Source organism: Colletotrichum karsti, assembly GCF_011947395.1.
Source record: "Colletotrichum karsti strain CkLH20 chromosome Unknown Scaffold41, whole genome shotgun sequence".
NCBI lineage: Eukaryota > Fungi > Ascomycota > Sordariomycetes > Glomerellales > Glomerellaceae > Colletotrichum > Colletotrichum karsti.
The window spans coordinates 161,765-184,608 of NW_024065941.1; the positions used below are offsets into that span (position 1 = coordinate 161,765).

At 56.6% G+C, this 22,844-nt stretch overlaps 8 protein-coding genes across 8 annotated transcripts; 3 read left to right on the top strand and 5 right to left on the bottom strand.

The window, feature by feature from the left end:
• Positions 1–13: 13 nt before the first annotated feature.
• CkaCkLH20_10536 (redoxin) lies at positions 14–852 on the top strand (the record flags this gene model as incomplete). The annotated part of the gene is made up of 3 exons (XM_038893250.1): positions 14–137; positions 204–406; positions 676–852. 3 exons carry the CDS (start codon positions 14–16, stop codon positions 850–852), a joined length of 504 nt encoding a protein of 167 aa, XP_038741365.1.
• Positions 853–2,385: 1,533 nt separating this feature from the next.
• Positions 2,386–3,153, bottom strand: CkaCkLH20_10537 (60s ribosomal protein l24; the record flags this gene model as incomplete). Its single annotated transcript, XM_038893251.1, has 3 exons — positions 2,386–2,670; positions 2,735–2,878; positions 3,103–3,153. 3 exons carry the CDS (start codon positions 3,151–3,153, stop codon positions 2,386–2,388), a joined length of 480 nt encoding a protein of 159 aa, XP_038741366.1.
• Positions 3,154–3,911: 758 nt separating this feature from the next.
• On the top strand, positions 3,912–5,293 carry CkaCkLH20_10538 (uncharacterized protein; the record flags this gene model as incomplete). Its single annotated transcript, XM_038893252.1, has 2 exons — positions 3,912–4,075; positions 4,225–5,293. The coding sequence occupies 2 exons, from the start codon at positions 3,912–3,914 to the stop codon at positions 5,291–5,293; spliced, it is 1,233 nt and encodes a 410-aa protein (XP_038741367.1).
• Positions 5,294–5,840: 547 nt separating this feature from the next.
• CkaCkLH20_10539 (nascent polypeptide-associated complex) lies at positions 5,841–7,823 on the bottom strand (the record flags this gene model as incomplete). Its single annotated transcript, XM_038893253.1, has 5 exons — positions 5,841–6,070; positions 6,158–6,330; positions 7,356–7,473; positions 7,527–7,711; positions 7,774–7,823. The coding sequence occupies 5 exons, from the start codon at positions 7,821–7,823 to the stop codon at positions 5,841–5,843; spliced, it is 756 nt and encodes a 251-aa protein (XP_038741368.1).
• A 4,835-nt stretch (positions 7,824–12,658) lies between these two features.
• Positions 12,659–15,585, top strand: CkaCkLH20_10540 (uncharacterized protein; the record flags this gene model as incomplete). Its single annotated transcript, XM_038893254.1, has 3 exons — positions 12,659–13,130; positions 13,180–15,399; positions 15,452–15,585. The coding sequence occupies 3 exons, from the start codon at positions 12,659–12,661 to the stop codon at positions 15,583–15,585; spliced, it is 2,826 nt and encodes a 941-aa protein (XP_038741369.1).
• A 1,202-nt stretch (positions 15,586–16,787) lies between these two features.
• CkaCkLH20_10541 (uncharacterized protein) lies at positions 16,788–17,532 on the bottom strand (the record flags this gene model as incomplete). The annotated part of the gene is made up of 2 exons (XM_038893255.1): positions 16,788–17,056; positions 17,121–17,532. The coding sequence occupies 2 exons, from the start codon at positions 17,530–17,532 to the stop codon at positions 16,788–16,790; spliced, it is 681 nt and encodes a 226-aa protein (XP_038741370.1).
• A 751-nt stretch (positions 17,533–18,283) lies between these two features.
• CkaCkLH20_10542 (abscisic acid ABA receptor) lies at positions 18,284–19,552 on the bottom strand (the record flags this gene model as incomplete). Its single annotated transcript, XM_038893256.1, has 2 exons — positions 18,284–18,488; positions 18,660–19,552. The coding sequence occupies 2 exons, from the start codon at positions 19,550–19,552 to the stop codon at positions 18,284–18,286; spliced, it is 1,098 nt and encodes a 365-aa protein (XP_038741371.1).
• Positions 19,553–21,336: 1,784 nt separating this feature from the next.
• CkaCkLH20_10543 (uncharacterized protein) lies at positions 21,337–22,008 on the bottom strand (the record flags this gene model as incomplete). Its single annotated transcript, XM_038893257.1, has 1 exon — positions 21,337–22,008. The coding sequence occupies one exon, from the start codon at positions 22,006–22,008 to the stop codon at positions 21,337–21,339; it is 672 nt and encodes a 223-aa protein (XP_038741372.1).
• Between the last annotated feature and the right edge of the window lie 836 nt (positions 22,009–22,844).

The window sequence follows — 22,844 nt, forward strand, 5'->3', positions numbered from 1 at the left end:
ACCAAACATCACAATGGCTCCTATCCAGGTCGGCGAGCAGTTCCCCGAGGGTGTCAACTTCCAGTACATCCCCTACCAGGCCGACACCGCCGACTTCAAGGTCTGCGGTATCCCCATCAAGTACGACACCGCCAAGGGTAAGTCCAAATCGTCTTCCGCCCCCTCACTCCATCTCACGATGTGCTAACCCTCACCCCGCGCAGAGTTCAAGGACAAGAAGGTCGTCATCGTCGCCCTCCCCGGCGCCTTCACTCCCACCTGCTCCGCCGCCCACCTCCCCGGCTACATCGCCAAGCGCGACGAGCTCAAGGCCAAGGGCGTTGACCAGGTCATCTTCCTCGCCTACAACGACCCCTACGTCATGTCCGGCTGGGGCAAGGCCAACAACGTCACCGACGACTTCATCGTGAGTTTTTCCCCCCCGAGTTGCTTCGCTGTCCCGTCGCGTTTTACCCCTCCCCCTCCTTCCCGTGGGACTTCCTCACCGACTCCGGTTTTAAAAATCGCGGCCCCCACCCTCAACCCACTCTTTGACCCCTCCTTCGCGACAACGCAACACTGGAGGCTCCCTCCTCAACATGATACCACGGGGGAGCTCCCTCGTCCCGTCACGCAATCCAAACGTGTCCTCTACCACGCAACGCAACGGAAGCTAACCTCCATGCCTCCTCCCAGATCTTCTGCACCGACAACAACGCCGAGTTCTCCACCTCCATCGGCTGGAACCACGGCGAGCGCACCGCCCGCTACGCCATCGTCGTCGACCACGGCAAGGTCATCTACGCCGAGAAGGAGCCCGATCTGCAGGGCCAGGAGGTCTCTGCCGTCGAGCCCGTCCTCAAGGCTCTGTAAAGGGTGTTTTTACCAAAGAACGCCGTTTTTTACCTAATGAAGAGATGAACACGAACAATCAAGAAGAAAAAAAATGGATGAGCGAGACTTGCGTTTAGAGAAAAAAAAGGTCTATAGACGGATTCGATACTCCTCTCCGACAAACCATAGAATTTAGAGCAATGAGATTCCCATGATGAATCATCTCACTTGTGTGTTGCTGCTGCTTCCCCGTTCTGGCGAATGTGATGTGTGTTGTCTGTCAGGCGTGAGGGCGCGGGGTAGGTTCTGAGAGAAGCTCGGAGTTCCGATGGTTTCGGTCGGGGGGGTTGCTCCGATTCGTGTGTCCCGGCGCGGTCCGGACGGGTGACTGGTTGTCCATCCAGGTTCTTGGGATCGTTGGTGGTGGTTCGTCTTAAGTTCTGGCCAGTAGCATACTAACATGTAAGCGCATGTCGACTGCTACACTGGAGATTGAGCAAGTCCACGACTCAATTTCCACCGTGTCAATCGAAACCGAGAACACTCGCTCCGACTGGGATACGGCTCTGCTTCTGAAATTATTCCGGATCTTCGTACCGGTATCCAATGTGAAGAATTGGAGAAGTGCGGGGTGCTTCACGACTACGATGGAGGGAGTCTCTTGTGTTTTGGCCGGCGGGGTATCGTGTAGATATTCCAGCCTCGACCACAAGGCGAAATGGAAGCAGTGGGCGGTGGGCGATGAAATTCGTGATCAACTAGCGATGCTTGATATTAGGAGGATCAGAAAATACACGAAAGCGATAACACTGGTCGAAGAGCTCTTCGCATGAGAGTCTCTCTTTGCATGCCTAGACTTCGTCGTCTTGAGCAAGTACTCAGTCGGCCGGCGGGGTGGTTCTCGTCTTGCTGACCCGGGCGCGGGCGAGGTGAAAACACCTTGTTTGCTATCGGCACGTGGTTTGTTAGGTCATTCTACGTCTTGGACGAAGTAATTGGGAGATCTTCATCCGTTTGTCTATGACGACTCGTATCCCTAGATTGTAGAGCACGATGGACACAGTTGATCTTCCTTGCTCTCGGAAGTGCCAACTCAAACCAAGGTCTCTTGTCACCATACACCGGAAACCAAGGAGTCAATATGTCAATGTTTGGAAGCTGACATGAGGACCAAACAGCCCCATACCACACCCCTCATCAAGTTCCGCTAGACACACCAGACATCCCCAAGCATCACCATCACGACATACACACACAGTTATTTAACTTGGTAATCCCGTGGGACAATCCATGCATTCCGTGCTACCGTGAATTGTGTAGTTATAGAACCAGCCGTTCAAAGCACAAAGAACCCTCGACTCCGAATTTGTGTGACCTGGTCGCGTATTGTCCCTCTTTGCACAAAAAAGGTTCCATTTCATCCCCACCACCCGCAGCCGGGAAGGAGTCCCGGCGCGTTTCTACCACCACCACCGAAAACTTTCGCTTTTTATTTTGCTTCGGTCGTCACGTAGATGGCGCCCCTCGAAAAGATCAAAAAACCCTTCATCCCCTCATAAACGATGTCAACGTTTAGCGGGACTTGGCCTGGACCTTGGGAGCGGAGCCCTTGGCGCCCTGCTTGCCGACGATGCGGCCGGTCTGGCCCTTGGCGGCGCCGGCGGTCTTGGCCTTCTCGGCCTTCTTGGCGGCGGCGGAGGCGGCCTTCTTGTCCTTGGACTCCTTGATGGCGGCGGCGCGGGCGGCGGAGCGGGCCTCGGGGCGCATGGAGCGCTTCTCCTTGATCACATCGAGGGAGGCACCGACGATGGCACGCTGGGCCTTGACGGTGCGGCGGGTGCGCTTCTTGGCGACCTCCTGTTCGGGGGGTCAGTCATCAAGCTCTCGAGATCCGCGGACGACGTTTTGGCAGAAGACATACCTCAGAGATACCCTTGCGGTGTTGGCGGCGGTACAGGACGGTCCAGGAGATGCGGCGGGGGTTCTTGCGCTGGAGGAAGAGGGACTCGGACTTTCCGTTCTGGAAGCGGAAGATCTTGCTGTCACCACGGACGTAGAGCTTACCCTGCAGTTCAGAGTCTCGGTCAGCGCGTCTGTTTCCCTTTGTGTGTGTTTCGTGCATCTTTTCCCATGCCCTCCCAGCCTCCCATCGATCGCGTGCGTGTTCCAGCTCTTGCTTTCCAAATCTTTGCTCCGTCTAGGCGAGCTCTTCTTGTTCCTCCAAATAGCCCTTCGATCGACGGGAAGACATGGTGACGTCTGAGGCGGGGGAGTGGTGGTTCATCGTACCTTTCCAGGGTAGATTCTCTGGCCCGAGAACGTGTCGTCGTACGTGCGCATCTTGAATCATCCGTCAGTAAACCAAAGAACCAGAAACACGCCCTTCACAGCCCAGTCCCGAGGAGAAAGCCGATTCCTCCCACGATGCGACCGCGTCCGAAGCCAAGATTCGTCGTCGTCGTCGTCCAAATCCTCACACCATCCTCCAAGTCCCCCCAAGAGAAAAATCCGTCGAATCAAGGCTTCGGTAGGCGGCGCGATCGCGGGAGAAAATTCGATTCTCCTTCAGGAAAATACGGACGTGGGCATCACGCAGAGCGTGCTGGAGAGCTAAACGTACATTGGCGGTATTGAATGCGAACGTCTGCTGACTTGTCGGTGATGGGTTGTCGAAGGGGGGGTTGATCGGTCGGACAGGGCAGGCGCCTTTCTCTCGAGGATTGACAATTTTCGACTGCGCACACAACTGGCAGGCTCGGTCGGGTGTCGTGGGTCGGGAAGGGGGAGTTTGAGCCCTGGCCCCGCTTTGGCCGCCGTCGCTTAGCGAGTCCAATCACGTGGCCCGGTTCAGGTTGTGTGGGAGTGTGGCTGGTGACGGTTTGCCCTGTGGCGATGACTTTTTTTTTGCCTCCCCGCTGAGGTCGGGTGGATGGAGCACCTCAGGTCAGCAGCAGTGTTCCAGGTTCCAGGTCAGGTCGGATTACCTTACTGGGTCCACTCACTTCAAAACAGCAGGTCTGAATGGCCGACTCCAACGACATCTCGTTGACCTCGGGATGAGCTGCTGGCTGAAGATCTCACGGCCCCTACTACATCGCATGTCAACAGACCCCAACGCCGTGGCCGATCTGGTCCTGCGCCAGTTCCGAGAACTACCGGCCAAGAGGAAGCCCGCAGTCAGAGACAACGGCCTGCACGAATGGGTTCCCCTAAGCGGCATCGTCGCTGAACAAGATGGCGTCTTGACATGTCTCTCTCTTGCGTAAGTTGGGGGACGTTGGAAGACGCATCGGATTGTTGGACAACCGGAAATCATGTCATGAATAGCTGTGATCCGTAGCAAATATTCCAATCAAGCATTCTTTCCATCTCTTATCAAAAAGTGAGAAGAAGCATGCTAACGCCCACCAGGACAGGCATGAAGTGCCTACCCGCCTCCAAACTCCCCCAGGCAAAAGGCAACGCCCTCCACGACTGGCACGCCGAAGTCCTCGCCATCCGCGCCTTCAACAGGCACCTCCTGGACGAGTGCCGCCGCCTCCTGAACGCGCCAGAGAACCACCCCGACTCTTCACTCCTCCGACGCAGGGCGCCGCGCGAGGTATCCCCCGACGCCCCGCAGCCCTTCACGCTCAGAGACGACGTGAGGCTGCACATGTACTGCTCCGAAGCGCCCTGCGGCGACGCGAGCATGGAGCTCACGATGGCGGCGCAGGAGGACGCGTCGCCCTGGGAGATCCCCTCCGCGTCGTCGACCCCCGACGCCGGCGGTGCCGAGACGCTCCCCGGACGGGCGTACTTCTCCCAGCTCGGCGTCGTCCGGCGGAAGCCGGCGCGCGGCGACGCCCCGCCTACCATGTCCAAATCGTGCTCGGACAAGATCGCGCTGAAGCAGTGTACCTCGCTGCTGTCCTCGCTGACGTCTTTGCTGGTGTACCCCGGCAACGCGTACATTTCGTCACTCGTGCTCCCGGAGTCGCAGTATTCTGCCGCGGGATGCGAGAGGGCGTTTTCCTCGCGGGGGCGGGGGCGGATGAGGGCGCTTGATGGGCGGGAGTGGAGGGGGGGATACAGGTTTTGTCAGTTTGAGGTGCGGACTACGGATCGGGAGTTTGAGTTCTCCAGGAGGAGCGTGAAGGGGAGGGCGGAGAAGATCGCGGCTAGTAATATGGCTGCGGTTTGGACTGCCGGCGGGGTGGACGAGGGGACTATGGGAGGTGTTTTGCAGGGCAGGAAGGCGTTTGATGCTAGGGGCGCCAGTGCGGTTTCTCGGCGAAGGATGTGGGAGTCTGTCAAGGGTATTGTTGGTGATCTCGAGGACGGGGTGGGTTTGCGGGAGAGTCTGGAGGTTTCGACGTATGCCGAGGTCAAAGGGAGCGAGGCTCTCTCGGCTCGACGTGAGGTCAAGAGAGATGCGAGAACAGAAGCATTAGCTGGGTGGGTTGCCAATGTTGGCGATGACGACTTCAGGCTCACATAGCGGAAGATAAATTGAGCAACTCTCACAAGATCAAATGCAGGCAAACACCATCACCCAAAGATCATATCACATCACAGCAGCGGCTTGTCCAGGCTTCGTCTCACTACGCAGAGTTGGTATCGCACGTGGGCAGGAATCATGGTATATTCCCCAGAGCTTTCACACGGGAAGCCTGCCAATCCTCATGAGAATCCATCTTACCCAAAAGGCAAAAGTGGGACAGTGGGCAAAGACCATCATCACCGGTGCCTTCGTCATCAGGTCGTCGCGCGGAACTGTTCTTCGTTTTGAATTCCCTTTTTCCTTTGGTAAATCCACACGCTGAAAAAAAGAAGTAGTATTTCCACGGGGAACCCGGTAATTCCGACGAACAAACTCCCCAAAGATGACAAAATGACCAGCGTTGAGTTTCGTGTGGTGTAATGCTTGCGTGCGTGCGTGCGTGCGTGAGAGAGACGAGAACAGGCCAGGCAAAACGTTTTATTTCAGTTTAACGTTTTTCTTCATTCCTTTTCTTTTTTGCTTCGGGCGGAGGTCGGTTCTTCTTTTACTCGACCTTGCTCTCGAAGTTCTCACCCTCGACGAGGTCGGGGATGTCGTCCTCCTCACCGTCCTTGCCCTCCTTCTGCATGTTCTGGTAGCTCTCGGCGAGCTTGCGCAGGGAGGCGAGCGAGTCGGGGCCGAGCTGGTTAAGGATGCCCGGGACGAGCTCAGTCAGCTCCTTGTCCTCACCCTGGCCGTAGATGGCGAAGGTGTTGGCGGGGACGGCGGCGTGGACTGCGGGTGGTGTGTCAGCAAGGTGTATTCTCATAGATGGTGCATGCGCAGCGACAGCGGCAGCCCCAGGACGGGAGAGTGACATACCCTTGGGGGCAGCGAAGTGGAGGACGTTGCCGTCGGACTTGAACATGTTGACCTCCTCAATGGCCTGGATGGGCTGGACGTTGAGCTTCTTCAGGGCGGCCTGGAGCTTCTTGTCGTCGGCGGCAGAGCGGGCGGGCGCGCGCTTGACCTTTCTGCGGGGGGTTCCCTTGCCGCTGTTGTCGGGATCGACTCGTTAGCCATCATGAACTCGGGAGCAAAGCAATCGTGTCGGATGTGTGCTGGATCTGGTGTGGTTTGATATCTTTTTTTTTTCTTTCGTCCTTCGATCGGAGGTAGGGGAGGTGAGGGGTCATTTTCGTGGATTGGTCACAACATACCCTGCGCACACCTTGTCAGCCTTGTTCACCGAGTCAAAACAGCAGAATTCAATCCCGCGGGCATAACGTACCGATACGCGCGGAGGCACCGAGCTTCTTGAGGCGTTCCTGGACGTCCGACATGGTTGCGACAGATATCGACGGTTTTTCGGAGGGAAGGGTGGTGGTGGTTTGGGCGGGAGTGGGGTGGGATGAAGGTAGGTGAAATCGGGCGGGTGTTTAGGGAAGCTGTGCTGTGCGCGGGTACCTCAGGGCAATTAGCAAAAAAAAAGGTCCTCGTTTGCGCCAGGCGGGAAAAACCCGGGCGTGCTGGCGCCATTCCGACCAGGGAAAAAAAGGCGTCACAGTCACGCCGACGAGCTCGTTCATTTTTTCACTTACCCGGTCTCTTCGTTCGTATATACCGTATTCTGTCGTCAGGCTCAGCCGCTTGAGCTATGGTGATGGTCGATGTCAAGATGGATGTTTTGTGCGTGCCAAGATTCTTCGCTTGCGGAAATAGTATGTGCCGAGGTGGCTGGTGACCTCACCGAAGCCTCACCGGGATCCACCGGACTCGGTGAGGTGAGATGGAGGGGCATTCTCGTGATGATTGTGAAGTGCATGACATCGTCTGCGCTGTGGCTCCTCGTGCATCTATCAAGTAGAGACTGTGTTCCAAATTCACCACCAAGTTGTCGCTATTTTCCCGACTGACCAATCCGGATGACATTTCCCCTGAACGCCGCAAGCCAGCCCTTACAGGTCTCATGGTATCTTCTGATGTTCTGCAGCCATTACGACAGACCCTTCCCGACGTGTATGGGCGTATGCATATAATACAATCCTCTCTTACACAGTAGTATCCTTCCTCTTCTTACAGTCCCGACTCTTTCCTCATCGCTTCCTGCTGCGCCTTGAGGTCGTTGTCCTTTTGCTTCTTGGCCGCAAGCTGCGCTATCCGCTGTCTCTCGATGTCTTCGTCGCGCACCGCCCAGACTGACCACTGTTAGTAACATTCTTCTTCGATGCGAGGGAAGATGCAGACGTACTCGGCCTATCGGACTTGGAGTACTCCTTCAGCTTGGTTACGAAGTGATCGAACTCGGCCTGCGTCTTCTCGCGGTTCTCCAGACTCCTCTTCTGCAGCTCCGGGTTATATCTCTTGAACAGCTCTTCCTCGGTTGGTGTCACCCAGATCGTGAATGCCGGTCCTCCGACGCAGATGGCCGCTCCTCTGTTGATCTGTTAGTATGGTCCTCTTGAACACCATTTTTGCCCCTCCATGACTTGACGTACCCGAGCATCATCTTCCCCCACAGCTTCCAATTCGTCGCCTTCTTGGACATTTTGATCGCGTGTCGCTGATATTAATTGGTATGGGGGTATTGGACAGCGAGAGGCCGGTACTGAGCTCGTTGGACTGGACTTCCCCGACGAAAAAGGACGCTGCCGGAGTCGATGACGAACCTGACGCGCTTGATTGGAGATCTGCCTTTTCTCCGTAAAAAGAAGGCGGTGTGAAGCTTTGGCCATGCGATGTTATCTAAGCAGACCTTCCACCCCTGTAATTGGAAAGCTGCAAGTGATTCTGTCACGGCAGAGGATGTGGCTTGTGCTCCCAGCCAGCATGCAATGGAATCTCACTTACTCGCTCTCTGAGGGAATAGAGCAGGATGCAGCTTCTGCTTCTCGCCTCTCAGCCTCCCCAATCACCATGTCAGATCTCGTAGGAGATTGATTGAAGGTTGGGCACGAGACTGACTCCGTCCGGCTGGTGTGGCACACCATTCCACCGTCATCGCCTCCATTAACACACAGACCAGTTCGCAGCATCCCCGGCCAGCCATCATTTTGCCTCCCGCGGGATCATCGATGGTTTGATGCAATGGGACTGCAGGTTCGTGGCGCGGGCGGGCGGAAACGCAGTATGCCGTTAGGGGGGCTGTGTGGTTGGTCTTTAATGCCCACGCATACTCGTCCACACAGCGGCAGCAGTAGCAGCAGTTACATAAAACATCGCGAGCAGCAAGTTGTTTTGTTGGTTGGCTGCGACGAGGCAGAGCCGTCGCCATCAACGAATAAGCGCAGCGGGAAGTGACCGACTCGCACTTCCATCGACGACAGTTGACACCAAACGTGATGCCGTTTCTCCGTGATTCTGACGGACACTTTTCTATACCCTTTGACCTTGTCCAAAGTTGATTCCCTCTCATGACGGGACGAGATGAGATGGAGAGCACCGACCGACGTCTGCGACGAAGACGCGGCAAGAGTTCCCCGGAAACACAAGCTGCGCGGGAACTTGCCTGCCCGCGAACTCCTTCCAAGAAGTTCAGCTCAGGTTCGGTCGAGCTAAGCCTCTCGAGGGCATCTCGGAGCCGCCGTGGCGAAGGACGAAAGGTTGCGTCTAGTGTTTCTCTTCCGTCATTGCCGTCTTGGACGGCGGGATGTTGTTGCATCTCCCAAGCGTCTGGTCGCTCGATCGCGCCCTCATTTGACCGTTTGGAGAAAAGAGACTTGGGCCCCCACAAGGAAACGCCGGCTTGCGACCGCTCAGCCCTCCAAGGTTATTTAGCTCGACAACCCTCGCGAGGGAAAACGGTCGTGCCTGCAGCCATGTCGCCTCAACTGCTGCTGCGGGGAGAGACGACGACACAAAAAAAAAGGCACAAGGCGACTGGCTCGTGACGGCGGATGGGAAAGGAACCCACACCCACTTCCTTGGCCGTGTGCTGGCCGGGCCGAACGGCTCAGAGTCTTGCCTGGCGGGTTTCCACTCCGGAGGCGGCCGGCGGCGAAGAGATGGGAACGCGGAAGGGCCGTAAAGGATACGATAGGACAGAGGCCCTGCTGGGCGTGACCAATGGCCCCAGGAGACGTCGACGAATGGAGTAGCCGCGAAGCCTCCTAAGCACATCCACGAGGACAATGTCTTTGCTAGTTAAAATGCGTGCCCATTATGGCTCATCCACACCGAGAGGCAACATGTCAAAGTCACAGGGCCCTCCGCGATCAGAAGGAGACTAGCGGCGCTGCCTCGGGCTGACTGCATGAACCGGCTGTCATTGTGTAGAGAATCCCGCAAACCGGTCCACGACGAGCGTCGACGGGAGGACGACGGGAAGTGGAAAAGACGGAGGGTTCATTGAGGAGCACAGATGAGACGAAATGTCGCGGACAGGGCAGGCTTTCGGCGCACAGAGGCTCTCTGGAAACTTAATTGCCCCTGGTATCGGCACTGACGAAGCATTAAATGAGGGTCCGAAGGGGTGTTGACTGTGGTTCAGAGAGAGGATAATGTTTCCTCGCCCTTGCTGCTCTGTTCGCACTCTGTCGTTGACATGACTTGCGGACGAGCAGCTGAGAAGCAGCCGAACCCCCTGATTGCTGCTGACTGTGTGATAATACTGGAGAAACCAAGGGCAGAAGCCCAGAGGGCCCAACGGCAAAGGGGACTGGAAGGGGGCTGAAGAAGAGCCCAATCAGGTTCGCCACTGGGGAGTTTCTGATACAGCAGCGCTGGGCTCTGCGGTATCCGTACCTAGGGTCAGAGGTACCCGGGAACCCAGAGCGCGCATTGCTTCCGTTCCTTTAGAGATTGATCCTTGGTCTTAATAGGGCACACATTGTGCGACTTGGGGCCAGGTACCGCGACTGGGAAGCAGGCGGGATGCTTGGTGCTCGACAAGAGTCGCGAGTGGTTTGCATGGCTCGTGGTGGCTGAGGGACGAGTTTGAGCAAAGTGTGAGTGAGGTGATGGTGAGTTGTCGGATGAAGCTTTAGACTCTGTGGAGTTTCTTGTTCAGAACCTGTCTTTGATCGTGCCTCGAGACGGGACAGGAATGGACGGGTGTCTGGCATCTTGCTGAAGACAACTGCCATAGGGAGCAGCGGTCGGCACCCGAAAGCAGCAAGTTCAGGTCGTTCGAACGACTTGGACTGACTCTTCAGGCGGTGGGACGTGGAATGGAATGCGTGGAGTCGATGTATCCGTAGCCATGACCTCAGTTCCAAGTCAAGACCGGCCGGGAAGACCCTCGTTACAGCGCTCGGATGAACCTTTCCAGAGACCTGAGGGCAGCGGGAAACATTCCTCGGGTGAGGTGAGGTACCCTGAGCCTGCCGAGTACTTCCGTCGCAGAGCAGAGCGAAGCATAGCTCGGGCACCAACTGGAACGGCCAACAGCGGCCAGCAGTCTGGGATAGGCCATCATGTCGTCGACGACATCATGAGAGGCTGCGAGGCGCAATCTACCTGTTCAGACTGCCGGAGGGGCGGGAGGGCGGGAGGCCCCAGAGGCGACACAGGGAGGATGATGCTGCTGGTTCGGCTTGGTGAGATTGAACGGGGCTGTTGCTTGTTGGATATGTTTAATGCGCCTCAACGGGCCATTGGCTTCTGGTGCCTGAGTAGAGTTGGGTTGACGATAGAGAGTCTGCGAATAACAGAGCACAGCGGCCTCCTGTTCTCCTCTGGTGCTCCTCTGGGCTGGGCTAGTGTATCCGTAGCCTGCGGCAGTGCGAGCGCTGCATCCCGTACCTTGCCTTAGTGAGGTACTTGCTCGCATCCTTGGTGCTGGTACGAAGTATCGCGGTATCGTATCCGTAGAAGTGCAGGCAGGCATGAGAATGTACCGGTGACGGCGTAGCAGCGGGCGGATGACGGAGAGTTTTGGTGCGAGAACCACGGATGACAGAGTCTGAGAGACGCGGGCGCGGGCGACGACTGTGGTCAAAAATAAAGAATGGGCGAACTCTGACCCTCTGCAATTTTAGGATTTGTTGTTGTAATTTTGAGAATCTTTGATCTTGAATTGTTGTAAGGTGGAAGAATGCCTAGCAAGTCTGGCTGTTCGTTCTAACACGCGACATTGAAGGAAGGAAGGTACGGGCACTCGAAAGATACGTACTGCGTAGGTCACTCTACCCCCAAAGAGTACGTACCGGCTACCTTACCAGCCAACCAACGAATCCGCCGCAGCATCAGCGACCACCCGGGGGGCCCTGGGAGACGAGACACAGGAACCAAGCCGACCCCTCGTCAAGTTGCCCATTATCGCCCTTAAACTGCGGTACGTCCAGCCCACCTCCCCAGTCCTGTCCTGTCCTATCCTGTCCTTATTCAAACCTGCAGACGGCAGCAATAACAGCAACACAACACACTTCCAGTCACTCCTTCCTTGTGTGTGTGTGTGTGTGGTGCTTGAGTGCTTGGTGCTTCCACGCGTGCATGAGGTCGACCTCTTTTTCGCTTTCTATCTCTTACCTCCCCTTTTCACTCTCCTTGGGCCCTGCCTACCTTGTACGGTAAACATACTGGAACAACACCCTCGACATAACCAAGCACCTCACAACTCATAACCAAGACATACCGTCTCCGTCTCCGTCTCCTCCAACCCCTTCAGTTCCGCCCAGTCTCTCTCAGCTTGCGGTATCCGTATTGGTCCTTGGACGACGTCGACTCGCTCCACCGTCACTGCCACCAATAGACGCCGTGTTCTGGAAACACCTGCGATCTCCCCTTAACGTCGGCTCTATTGAACTGAAGCAACCCGGTCTTCTACTTCCCGGTACTGCCAACGCGCGGCTCAAATCATCCTTTCTTATTCTCTCCTTTTTTATTTTTACTCGACTGCACATCCTGCCCGGCCGTTGCTCATTGCTGTGGACGAGCTTCAAAAAGGAAGAAAAAAAACATCGTTCGACACTCGTCCTCCAGAGACCGCGCTTCCCGCATTGCCTGGCCCGCCGAAACTGTCGATCAACATTGAGCCGAAACGTGCTGAATCCCAGCACCGACAGCAGAGAAGAACGAGCCCCCGCCGTCATTCGAAGTTGCGCTTCTTTTCTTTCTTCCAACTGCTACTCAATCTCAGCGATGCGCCTGTGGTAGCCCGATCCAATTCCGGAAAGCTGTGGAGCTACACCTAATTTCTCGCCTCTCCAAGAGCACCCTTATGCGATCCCCAGCCGCGCCGCATCTGCTCTTCTGAACCCGGCAACTTTCGACCTCGCCAACCAAAAACCCAACAACAACAACCCACGCGCACCATACAGACCACCCACTTCGCCGAAATACTCACGAATTATACACCGATCGCACCAATTTTCGTGGGCGAAACCGGAGACCCGACCGTCGCACCGCTTCGACTCGAGAAGCGGCGGGAAAGCAGACCAGACGATGGCAGGATACCCGGGACAGCGCCCCTACGGCGGTGGCCCGCCCGCGCCTCGTCCCGGCCCTGGACCCGGCCCTGCGCCTATGCCCCGGGGCGCTCCTCCTCCCCAGCAGTACGACAACTACCAGCAGGACGGCTACGGCTATGACTACTACGATGACGGCGGCTACGGCCCAGACTACGGCGGAGGATACCAAGACCAGAACTACGGCAGAGGCCCGCCGCCTCCGAACCAGGGCTACCCGCAGCAGGACTACTACGGAGGCGGCCCTCCTCCCAATGGCCCGGGAAGAGGAGGACGCCCACCGCCACAGATGGGAAGAGGAGGCCCGATAGCTCGTCCTCCGACTGCAGACGGAGCTCGCGGAGGCTACCCGCCTGCTCGCGGAGGCCCTCCTGGCCGAGGAGGGTTCCCCATGGGACGAGGGGGTAGACCTGGTCCCTATGAGCGATCGGCGAACTCAGACCCCGCTGGTACGTTGTGCGACAGAATTGACGCCCTCTTGTGCTGATCATTTGCTAGCAAACCGACCTCGACCGCAAGACGGCGGCCCCATCAGCCCCCCAGGCGCAGCGGGTTTTGGCGGCGGCGCTTTTCCCTCCTTCCCCGGACAAGGTCGCAAGACAGATCTCGACGAGGAAAATGCGATTCTCAATAAGATGGCTGGCATTGACCTCGGGGCGCAAGGCCCCCCTCCCAGACAGCCGAACGGCCGAGGGCCACCCCCGCCACGAGGATACCCAGATCCGAGACGCGGCCCAGATCCGGGCTACGGAGGCCGGGACGATGGTTACGGGCCGCCAGGGCCACAGGACAACTTCGGGCCCCCATCCCGGAGCATGACCATGCCGGTCAACGAGCCGATGCAAAGACGCGGGCCGCCGCATAGGCAGGACACGTACGGCGGGCCCGGAGGAGCTGCAGGACCCGGTGGACCGGGAGGACAGCCCCGAGGTGGAGTTCCTCCCAGACCGTCGACGGCGCAGGGCAACAGAATGCCACCACAGCGCATGTATCCTCCCAACCCGCCGCCGCCAGCTCAGAACGGATACGATGGGTATGATGGCGGTCAGGACGGTTACCGGGACACTAGGGCTTCCTTCGGTGACGTCTATGACGCCTACTACCAGCCTTCGCGGATGAGCAATCAGAGCGCTCACAGCAATGCCGACTACAGAGGCCAGGCAGGTGTTCCTGACTTTGACGCACAGCCATCGCATCGCCCGCGCGGCTCCTTTGACCAACACATGAGGCCCGGCATTGCGGAGCACACTCAGCCGGGTGCTAAGCGCATGCCGGAGATGAGCCGCACAAAGTCACAGCCGGATCTCAGACAGTCACAGCAGGCCGTGTTCGAGATGGCCGGCGACGCCCCGCCGATGCCGATGCCGCCGGTGGACGCAGGCTACCAGGACGGTTACCACGGACCAAATGGCTGGGACCAACCGCAACAACCGCAGCAACCGCCGAACCCGCCGCAGATGGGACGTCCTGGTCTGCCTCATGGCCCGTCTCCTAGCCGCAGCGGCGATTCCCTGCCATCCCACCCGACTCCTGTTCGTCCTGGCCACATGCCCAACTCCATGGTCAGCATGAACGATAAGCCAGCGCCTGTCCGCAACTACAACGGTGGAGGCCCACTCGGGGGACCCACACCTCCCGGTGGCCCTGGTGCACCGCCGCCGCAGCAGATGGCTCCTCAGCAGTCCAACACGCCGTCGTTCACGGAAGCTTCGACGCCGGTAACGCAGGAGGAGCTCGAGAGGTTGCGCCAGATCGTCAAGACGAACCCGAACGACCAGGAGTCTGCTCTGAGACTCGCCAAGAGGTTGGTAGAGGCCGCAGACACCCTAGCGCCTCATCTGGCCGATCCGAAGATGAGAGTCCGTGCCCGCGAGAAGTATCTTATGGACGCGAACAAGATCCTGAAGAAGCTCTCGAACGCGCAAAATTCCGACTCCATGTTCTTCTATGCCGACTGCCTCGGTCGCGGTCTCTTTGGCATGGAGCCCGACAACAAGGAGGCCTTCACCCTGTACCAGTCGGCTGCCAAGCTCGGCCACGCGGCGGCAGCGTACAGAACGGCCGTGTGCTGTGAGATTGGTCACGAAGAAGGCGGCGGTACGAGGAAGGACCCTCTCAAGGCGATTCAGTGGTATAAGAGAGCTGCAATGCTGGGAGACACTCCTGCCATGTACAAGGTGGGCATGATTCTGCTCAAGGGACTTCTCGGTCAGCCCAAGAACCCGCGCGAGGCTGTTGGTTGGTTGAAACGAGCTGCCGAACGCGCCGACGCCGAGAACCCGCACGCCCTGCACGAGCTGGGTCTGCTGTACGAGTCCGCAGCTCCCAACGATGCCATCATCAAGGACGAGCCGTACGCCTTCTCACTGTTCAGGCAGGCGGCGGATCTCGGTTACAAGTTCTCTCAATACCGCCTGGGATGCGCCTACGAGTACGGCCTCATGGGCTGCCCGATAGACCCGCGGCAGTCCATCATGTGGTACTCCCGCGCCGCGCAGCAAGGCGAGCACCAGTCCGAGTTGTCGCTTAGTGGATGGTACCTCACTGGTAGCGACAACGTACTACAGCAAAGCGACACGGAGGCGTACTTGTGGGCTCGCAAGGCCGCCATGGCTGGCCTCGCAAAGGCCGAGTACGCGATGGGCTACTTTACTGAAGTAGGCATCGGCGTGCCGGCCAACATGGAGGACGCCAAGCGGTGGTACTGGAGAGCGGCTGGTAAGTTCACCCCATGCGTCCCCGACGAGCGATCGCTAACCCAACCCCACAGCGCAAGACTTCCCCAAGGCTCGCGAGCGCCTCGAAGACCTCAAGCGCGCCGGCAAGAACGGACCGCGACAGCGCGAGCGCATCTCCCGCAGCAAGATCGGCAAGCAACAGGAAGGCGAGTGCTCCGTCATGTAAGCAAGCAGACGGGGCGGAGGATTCACGACCCGAAAAAGACATGTAATACGAGCGGTCGCCGGGCTGGACTACCCTGTGTCGAAAGAAACACCGCGATGACGACCACGAAGATGGGGAAACGGGAGAGACAGAAAAGAAAAGGGCACGATGTAAACCGTGTACTTGTACGACTACCCACAGACACGCCACCACACAAACGACCAGATGTACGATGCTCCGGGGGGTATGAGACTCCAGAGCGCGTTAGGGAAATTAAAGAGAAAAGTTTGCAAGTCTGGTCTTGATAGTCTTGGTGGTGTTTGACACTTGGCGTTTTGTTTTAGGAAGGGAGGATATGTCACATGTGTCTTGTTTGATGTTGCCCTGGATGGCCGAGGGCGGAAGGCGGGTAGCTGTCGATTGCATGTTGATGGCTGATGTTGCGAGAGGGCGGCTTGGCGCTCGTCTGCATTGTTGGCGGGGCCTGCGGGCCACGGCGCATTTTGATGTTGTATACAGATTTTGTTATGTGGCGTTTTTGGCATAAATAATTATTCATTGTCGTCTTCATCCTTTGGGCATGAGTGGGTGAGTGGTGTGTCTGGTGTGAAAGGGGGGTTTGGTGGGCTTTGGCTTTGCTGTTTGTTACCTTGGACGGGATGAAGATTGGGGATTGCCCTTATCATCCAACATCACCAAACAAGTACAAACCCCGGGAGGCAAAAGTGAGGTACATGGCAAACAGTCTGAAAGAGAAAGGCGTCTTCTTGATCTTGATTTCCATGATCTCTCCGGAAAACAGAACTATCTACTAGGATCAAGTTATTCAAAGAAGTGGGGTTCCAAAGATGAATCATATTTAGTAGGATTCTATACAGAACGATAGTAGATAAATACATTGGTGGTTTGCGTCTTGAGGAACGCTTGGGGAATCGTGATGAGTGACGTTCTCAGCCGAGTGGCCTGATGTCCGGAACGGTGCTTCAAGGTCCGTGGTAGTCCACTTTCTGCGGCAGGCCGTTGTCCTGCTGTGGCGGTCGGTATCCTTCCCCTCCTCCGCCGTTTTCTCGCCCGCCGAATCTTGTATCATGTCCAACGTGGTAAATGTCGAATATCGGCCGGCCGGGTTGCGGAGGTTGCTGGACTAGAAGACTCCGAACTTTTGCAACGACTACGCGTCGAAAATGTATTCGTGTCTACTCCATTCAAGAGGAAACCGTCCGTTAAGAGTCGGCATGGCTCTGGAGCAGAAGCGCTCGTACGGGTGAGCGGGTAGGTGGCTGCGGGAGCTCCGCGGGATGTACGCTACCGCCCACGATGTCGCGGGAGTCCTGGGTTGAAAACCGCACTTCGTAGCGGACGAACTTCGTGACCACGGCGTGTGCCTTCTCCAGAGCCTTCCCGGTCAGGCTGCCCCAGTTCCGCGCATGCGGCTTTGAAAGTCCAGGTCCAGGGTGACACTTCTCAAGGCGGCCGAATCTTATTGGGAGATCTGGATGGAAGTAGGATCAGGGTTCTGATCCGTCCGCGTTGTGAAGGTAGTGGAGTGGAAAGACTTCTCGACTGGGGTACGAATCGGCGAATATACAGGGCGTGAGAGACAGACAGTGATTGCTCGTAAAAGCCATGGTCGGATAACATGAAAGCGATGAGGGCAGGTCCGGGGACAGCGACGGTGTGATCGTCTGGATCTCCTGCTATAGTAGAAGGCAATTGAGCGGGGTCCATCGCAATCGCGCGTTGGGGCTGCTCTTCGACCATGCCGATGACGATCTGGCTTCCAAGGTCGAGGCCGACGGCGGTGTGGCCCACGATGTTGATCTGAGCATCAGAGGCGCCGGTGTCGTCCGAGACTCGGAAGTTGCTGGGTCTTTTTATGACATCCTCGAGGAAGTTGTGGTCATGTCGAAGCCGGGAAGCTGCTGCTGCCGTAGGAGTCTCGAAAATTGAAATGAGGAGTGAGCCCAAGGGTCTTGCCAGTGGCGTACATCTCGATGAGGAAGACTTCGACTGGGATGGGACATGGCGACTATTCATGTGGGATTAGTATGCCTGATGGTATTCAAGGCAGGAGCGACTTGCAAGTGAATCTGAAGGTCAACGCGTCTGTAGAGAGGTGTCGAAGGAGTGGAGGTTCCGTTGTTGCCTGGAAAGGTAGATTCTTCAAGAGACCAAAGATCTTGTGTGGACGATGCGGGCGGATCTCGAGTTGTTGTCAATGACGCGGGAAGGCCAAAAGTCCGGAAGAAGATGGTGGAAAGCGATCGCGACCCTTTGAACAAACAAACGAAAACAAGTTTGATGTTCCAATGGTCCGAGGTGGATACTGTGATGGGTTGCGTCGAAAGGGTATTGAGAGAAGCTGAGGAGGCTCCTCCTACGAACCGGGGCATCCGCAGCGTTGACTTCAAATCGAGATCATGGCTGACCACATTTGACGCGTCCTCACAACATATGCATGAGTACGTCGCCGAAGGCCAAGGGTTAGTAAACCTCCGCAGCCTCACTTACTCCTCGGGCCGCCTCACAAACTCAGCCTCAACAATACCAAGGACGTACCGCCGCACTACAAGAAACCACACTCCGTAGTTTTGAATGGCGTCTAGCATTCCGCAGATCGAGCAAGTCGGGAACCAACGAAAATCCCGGAACGCAGAAAGCGACGACGATGTTCCCACTGAGTCATCGGGACCACGACGAAACGGAGAACCTTCGAGGTTCACACATCGTTGTAGAACAGCATCCGCGGCATCTCCCTCTCGCAAACAGCCAGCACCCACGCGGCGCCAGGATCATGGGCCTTTGCCACGGCGCCCGGGGACGAGGATTCCGTGGAGCTTTCTCCGGTAGACGTGGACTCGGACGTGGGCGAGGGAGACGGGAGATTCATCGAGTTGGTTCTTTGAAGTCCTTTGGGGAACGCCCTGCTCACGTTGTTCAGTGCTGTCTTGGTACATGGAACCCAGCTGGAGGAGTCTCGCCGCGAGGGCAAGAACCAGAGATGGGGAAGGAATGGCGGGAGAATCGAGGAGGAAAGATGGATATCAAAACGGCAATCACCACTTGGCAATGACTACGAAGAAATGTGAGCTTACAGTGACGTGCCGAGAGTACCGTACCACAGGCTCGTTTCGCCCAGCAGCTCACGCTGATGCCGGGCTATGAAGTCTCTAGCGTCGGCCACAACAGCATCCAGACGGTCTTGGAGGGATGGAAAGAACGGCCGAAGAGATGCGAGGGAAACGACCAAGCCCGTCGCCCCGGTCGCAAACGTTAGGCATTCCGAACGAGACCCCGGCTGTGCAGGCGCTGCCGGCGATGGCCAATCTCCATCCGGACCCTGCAGCTCCAACAGCTCAGTAAGTTTCTCCGCTAGCCGAGGAGCCAACGGCGGTGACGTCAACACGAGCTGCGTCAACGTGCCGAGTTCCCCGTCAGCTGCACCATGAGAGCTTGAGCGTGGACAGGACCACGGGACGGACAGGAGGTATTCCGAGATGTGGACGATCGCACGGGATACGAGCGGGGCCGATGACGCGACCCAGTGCCGGATGAGGCGAAGGAGGTATAGGGTCCCCGCGAGGCCATGAACAAGACAGCTTGGAAGGGGCGCGGTGTCTCTGGAGTTGATGGAGGCAAGAATCGGCGTCAGGAGATTCAGGAACGTGCGGACATGGGATAAGTCTTGGGTTATGCAGGCACGAACGGCGGTGCCGGAGAGAACATCGGAGGAGAGGCCCAGGCACTCTTCCAGCGAGGATATTGGGCCGTCCGGGGCTGGGATATTGGATATGTATGCCCTGGCCCAGTGTATGGCTGGGTATGAGTGGACCTGCAAACGCGGGAAGGCGGACGAGATGGACAGGAAGAGGTACGCCGTGCCAGTGTGAGACGTTAGGGGCCCTGTGAGGGTTGAAGCGGAATAGGAAGACTGGGGCGGCGAGAGGGACAGGACTTTCGAGAGATGGGAAAGGAGCGGGGAGTCCATGATGAGGTGAAGAGGAAGAGGGTGTGAAGTTGAAATTGAGGCGGAAGTGACAAGGGCGGGAATGCTGGGTTGGAGGTGGGTCTCCGGAGACGGGGGTCTCGGCCGAGTTTCGCCGAATCCTACCGGATCTCACCGAGCCCGCCCGTTCAGCCAGTGCAGTTTCTGCCAACAAGACAACGTGTGCAATATCGCAGATCTAGATCCATTGTTTGGGTCTCATGTGGTTCCGTAATGCACCTGTTTCGACTTCTCTGCTGAAACATGTCGCCCCCAATGCCGTGAAGTCTACGAGATACACCCCGGCTCAAATCTCATCAACTACAAGAGCCTTGAAGCAAGCCACGGAAGGGTATGCCAAGCATTTGTACCTTCTCATAACGGAAGCTGTCCGTGAACATCTCTGGAGGAGCGATGACAGCGCCCGTGTCGTCGGCGAAGGAGGCCGAGGAAGCAGGCCTCTTGGTCTCGTCTTGGTCCTGCCTTGGGTGATGAATCAATGTCCAACCAAGTCGCCCATAAGAACGGGAAGAGTGTTTTTTTGGGCTGCGACGTGGTCGCTGCGAGGTAGCATCAGCAATGCGTGTTGGTGTTTGTCATCATAGTCATTGTCATGCACGACGGCACTCTGCAGCTTCAAATTGTCCACCACTCTTCGTTTTGTTTTGATTTTGAGCCGAAATGACTATGCTCAAATATCGTGTGATCACAGGCACGCTGTGTTGCTAGCTCCTGGGCGTTCTCAACGTGGAAGAGGTCCTGGCCTCGACGGTGCTACTTCAGTGTTATGCGTCACCTTGGCTTCGACCGGGGGACATGGCGAAATGCGACGCCATCTCTGAAAGCCCATTTGTGTATTAACCAACGTCGGATTTATCTGGCATGGATGGATGAGTGAAGATTGTCGTGACGAATGAAAATATGCTATACAACGCGATTGATCAAACCTCACCGCATGATTTTGAGCATCTAGGTATTGAAGGCTTTGCCGTGTGTACTGGCATTCAATTTTAAAAGTGATGACTTCTATTTCTTGAGTACTGCAGGGTTGATGGGATACTCGCCGCACTTCCCCATCAGATATCAACAATCAATAACCTCTGCTATTCACTCAGTGCCCTTAGTATCTTCTTGCGCTCGTCAAAAATGCGGTCAGTTTCCTCATCAGACCACCATTTTTCGGGCTATAGGCCCCCTTCAGGCAGCCGTAACTCCTCCGGTGGGACAAAGTAGTCTTTATTGTCCTCGGTCAGCGGACCGAACACACTCTCGCTTGTGAGCCACTCATTAAATGACGTTGACTCTCCGCTGTACCATTCCTCGGGGTACCAACCGTAAAGGCATCCGGTACTTTCAACTCCATCCCTAAGCATTAGCCCAGGGTGTGGTGGAATTTCCTGCTGCTGGTAGAAGTGAGGGCCGCCGTCCGTCTTTCCCTGGTAGGTCAAAGACCAAACGAGCGTGTGGACGTAGTCGACTGCGACAACCCGCGGCGTGGCCAAGTCTGCACCATTGTTCCGAAGCGTGATGAGGACTTCATTGGCGTCGGCAAACTCTGTACGAAGAACGCCTTGGTGAAGCTGTTGGACAGTTCGTTCGAAGAGCTCTTTGAGAATCACCAAGCGACTGTCCAAATCTGTTGGAAGTTGAACTTCCGCACCTCGATGCAGAATGACAGGCTCTTCTGTCGCCTCTAGTGCCCCTACGGAACCGGGTTCATACTCGTCGCGAGGAGCTATTTCCTCGAGGGACAAACCGTCGATGTACTCCATGATAACGACACCAGATTACTTGTCTCCCAAACTGTGCGGGCTTCCCTGGTCCGATTCGTTGGTTAGAGCCCACGTCCCATAATACTGAGGCGCAAGATGCGGGTGGCCTGTCAGCTTCTTGTCGTAGAGGTACTGGTACACCGAGGCTTCCTGAGTAAAGTCATGATACCAATTGGCTTGATCGGGTGTGTTTCCATGCGGGCTACACCGCAGAGATGATTTGCCATATATTTTGACAATAACCAGTTTAGCGTCTGTCAAGTGGCGTGCGTGCCCGTTCTCGGCTGAAAAGGCAGTGGGCGGATCTTCGACGCGACAGATGATAACTCTGTGACCTGTGACGTTGTTCATCAGGCGAATTGCTTTATGGATAACCAGCCGGACCCTGGTCTTCGGGTCGGCGCGTGCTATGAAGTCAGCGTCATCGTCGGGAACTTCACCGCTCTCGGTGCCCGCAGCATATTCGGTAGTCGGCTTGGAACGCTTGCGCGGAGGTTCGGCGTCTCCCGATGTTGTGGAAGACGCGGGTTCCGGGCTCCCAGGGCCGACAGCATAGACGTGATGAGAGCGCTTTCCGACTCCATAAGGGTCGGAAATTGGGTAAGGCGTGAGCAGCAGCTCCTCTCCTGGGTCAAACCTCTCCAGTCGCTTGATGCCGTTTGGCCCTATTACATGAGCAGGGAACATGATGATGAAAAGCTACTGCGAGTTCGAAAAATGTAGCGGTTGATGTTGAAATGAAGAAAGTGGACGTGGTGGGAGACCACTATCAAAGCAGTGGCCTGCTAGCTTCTTTTATAAGCATTATCAAACCCAGCAAGGTACTTGGAGCGAAGTGAAAGGTTCATCGAACTGCGAGACTGGCGAAGTACCTAGTTTCGTAGAACTTTCCTGCCTTCACTTCTCCTAGCACCTTGAGACCTTCTCATGTAAGCACAACCAAGTTGGGTCTCTTGCCGATTACATCAGGGTCGTTGCGAACCTTTGAAGAGGTTACGAAGGTTTTCCACGACTAACCTGGAGGGATGGCGAAAATACTAAAGTCAGATCAACAAGAGGGCGCGACTTTTTCCACAGCAGCTGGCAATTCATCCGATGTAATGGGGAAGAAGCACGACATCGGAGACGTACCCCTTAAATAGCGTCAGCCAGAAAAGCCGCAAGTGAGTGGCATAGAAAGCCAGCTGCTGATTCCAAAAGCTTACTACGTAGCAATACTCATCCTCTGGTACCGTCCATGTCGCGATGCCCAGTCGTTGGCGTGGCATCTCACGGGCGGCGCGGTAGCTTTGGCGCTGGTCTCAGACCGACTCCCTAGACGGTCCTTGTGGCAGCATCCGCAACATTGTCATCGACTTGGATGTTGATAGTGTCTGACAAGAGCCCTAGAAAAATGGAAAGCGTCTGACTCCGACTCCTTGATATCTTGTTCTTATCTCCCTTTCTCTTGTCTGGAATGCCTTCCCAGTGGGGGGGCCCCGCGGGGGGGGGGGGGGGGGGGGGGGGGGGGGGGGGGGGGGGGG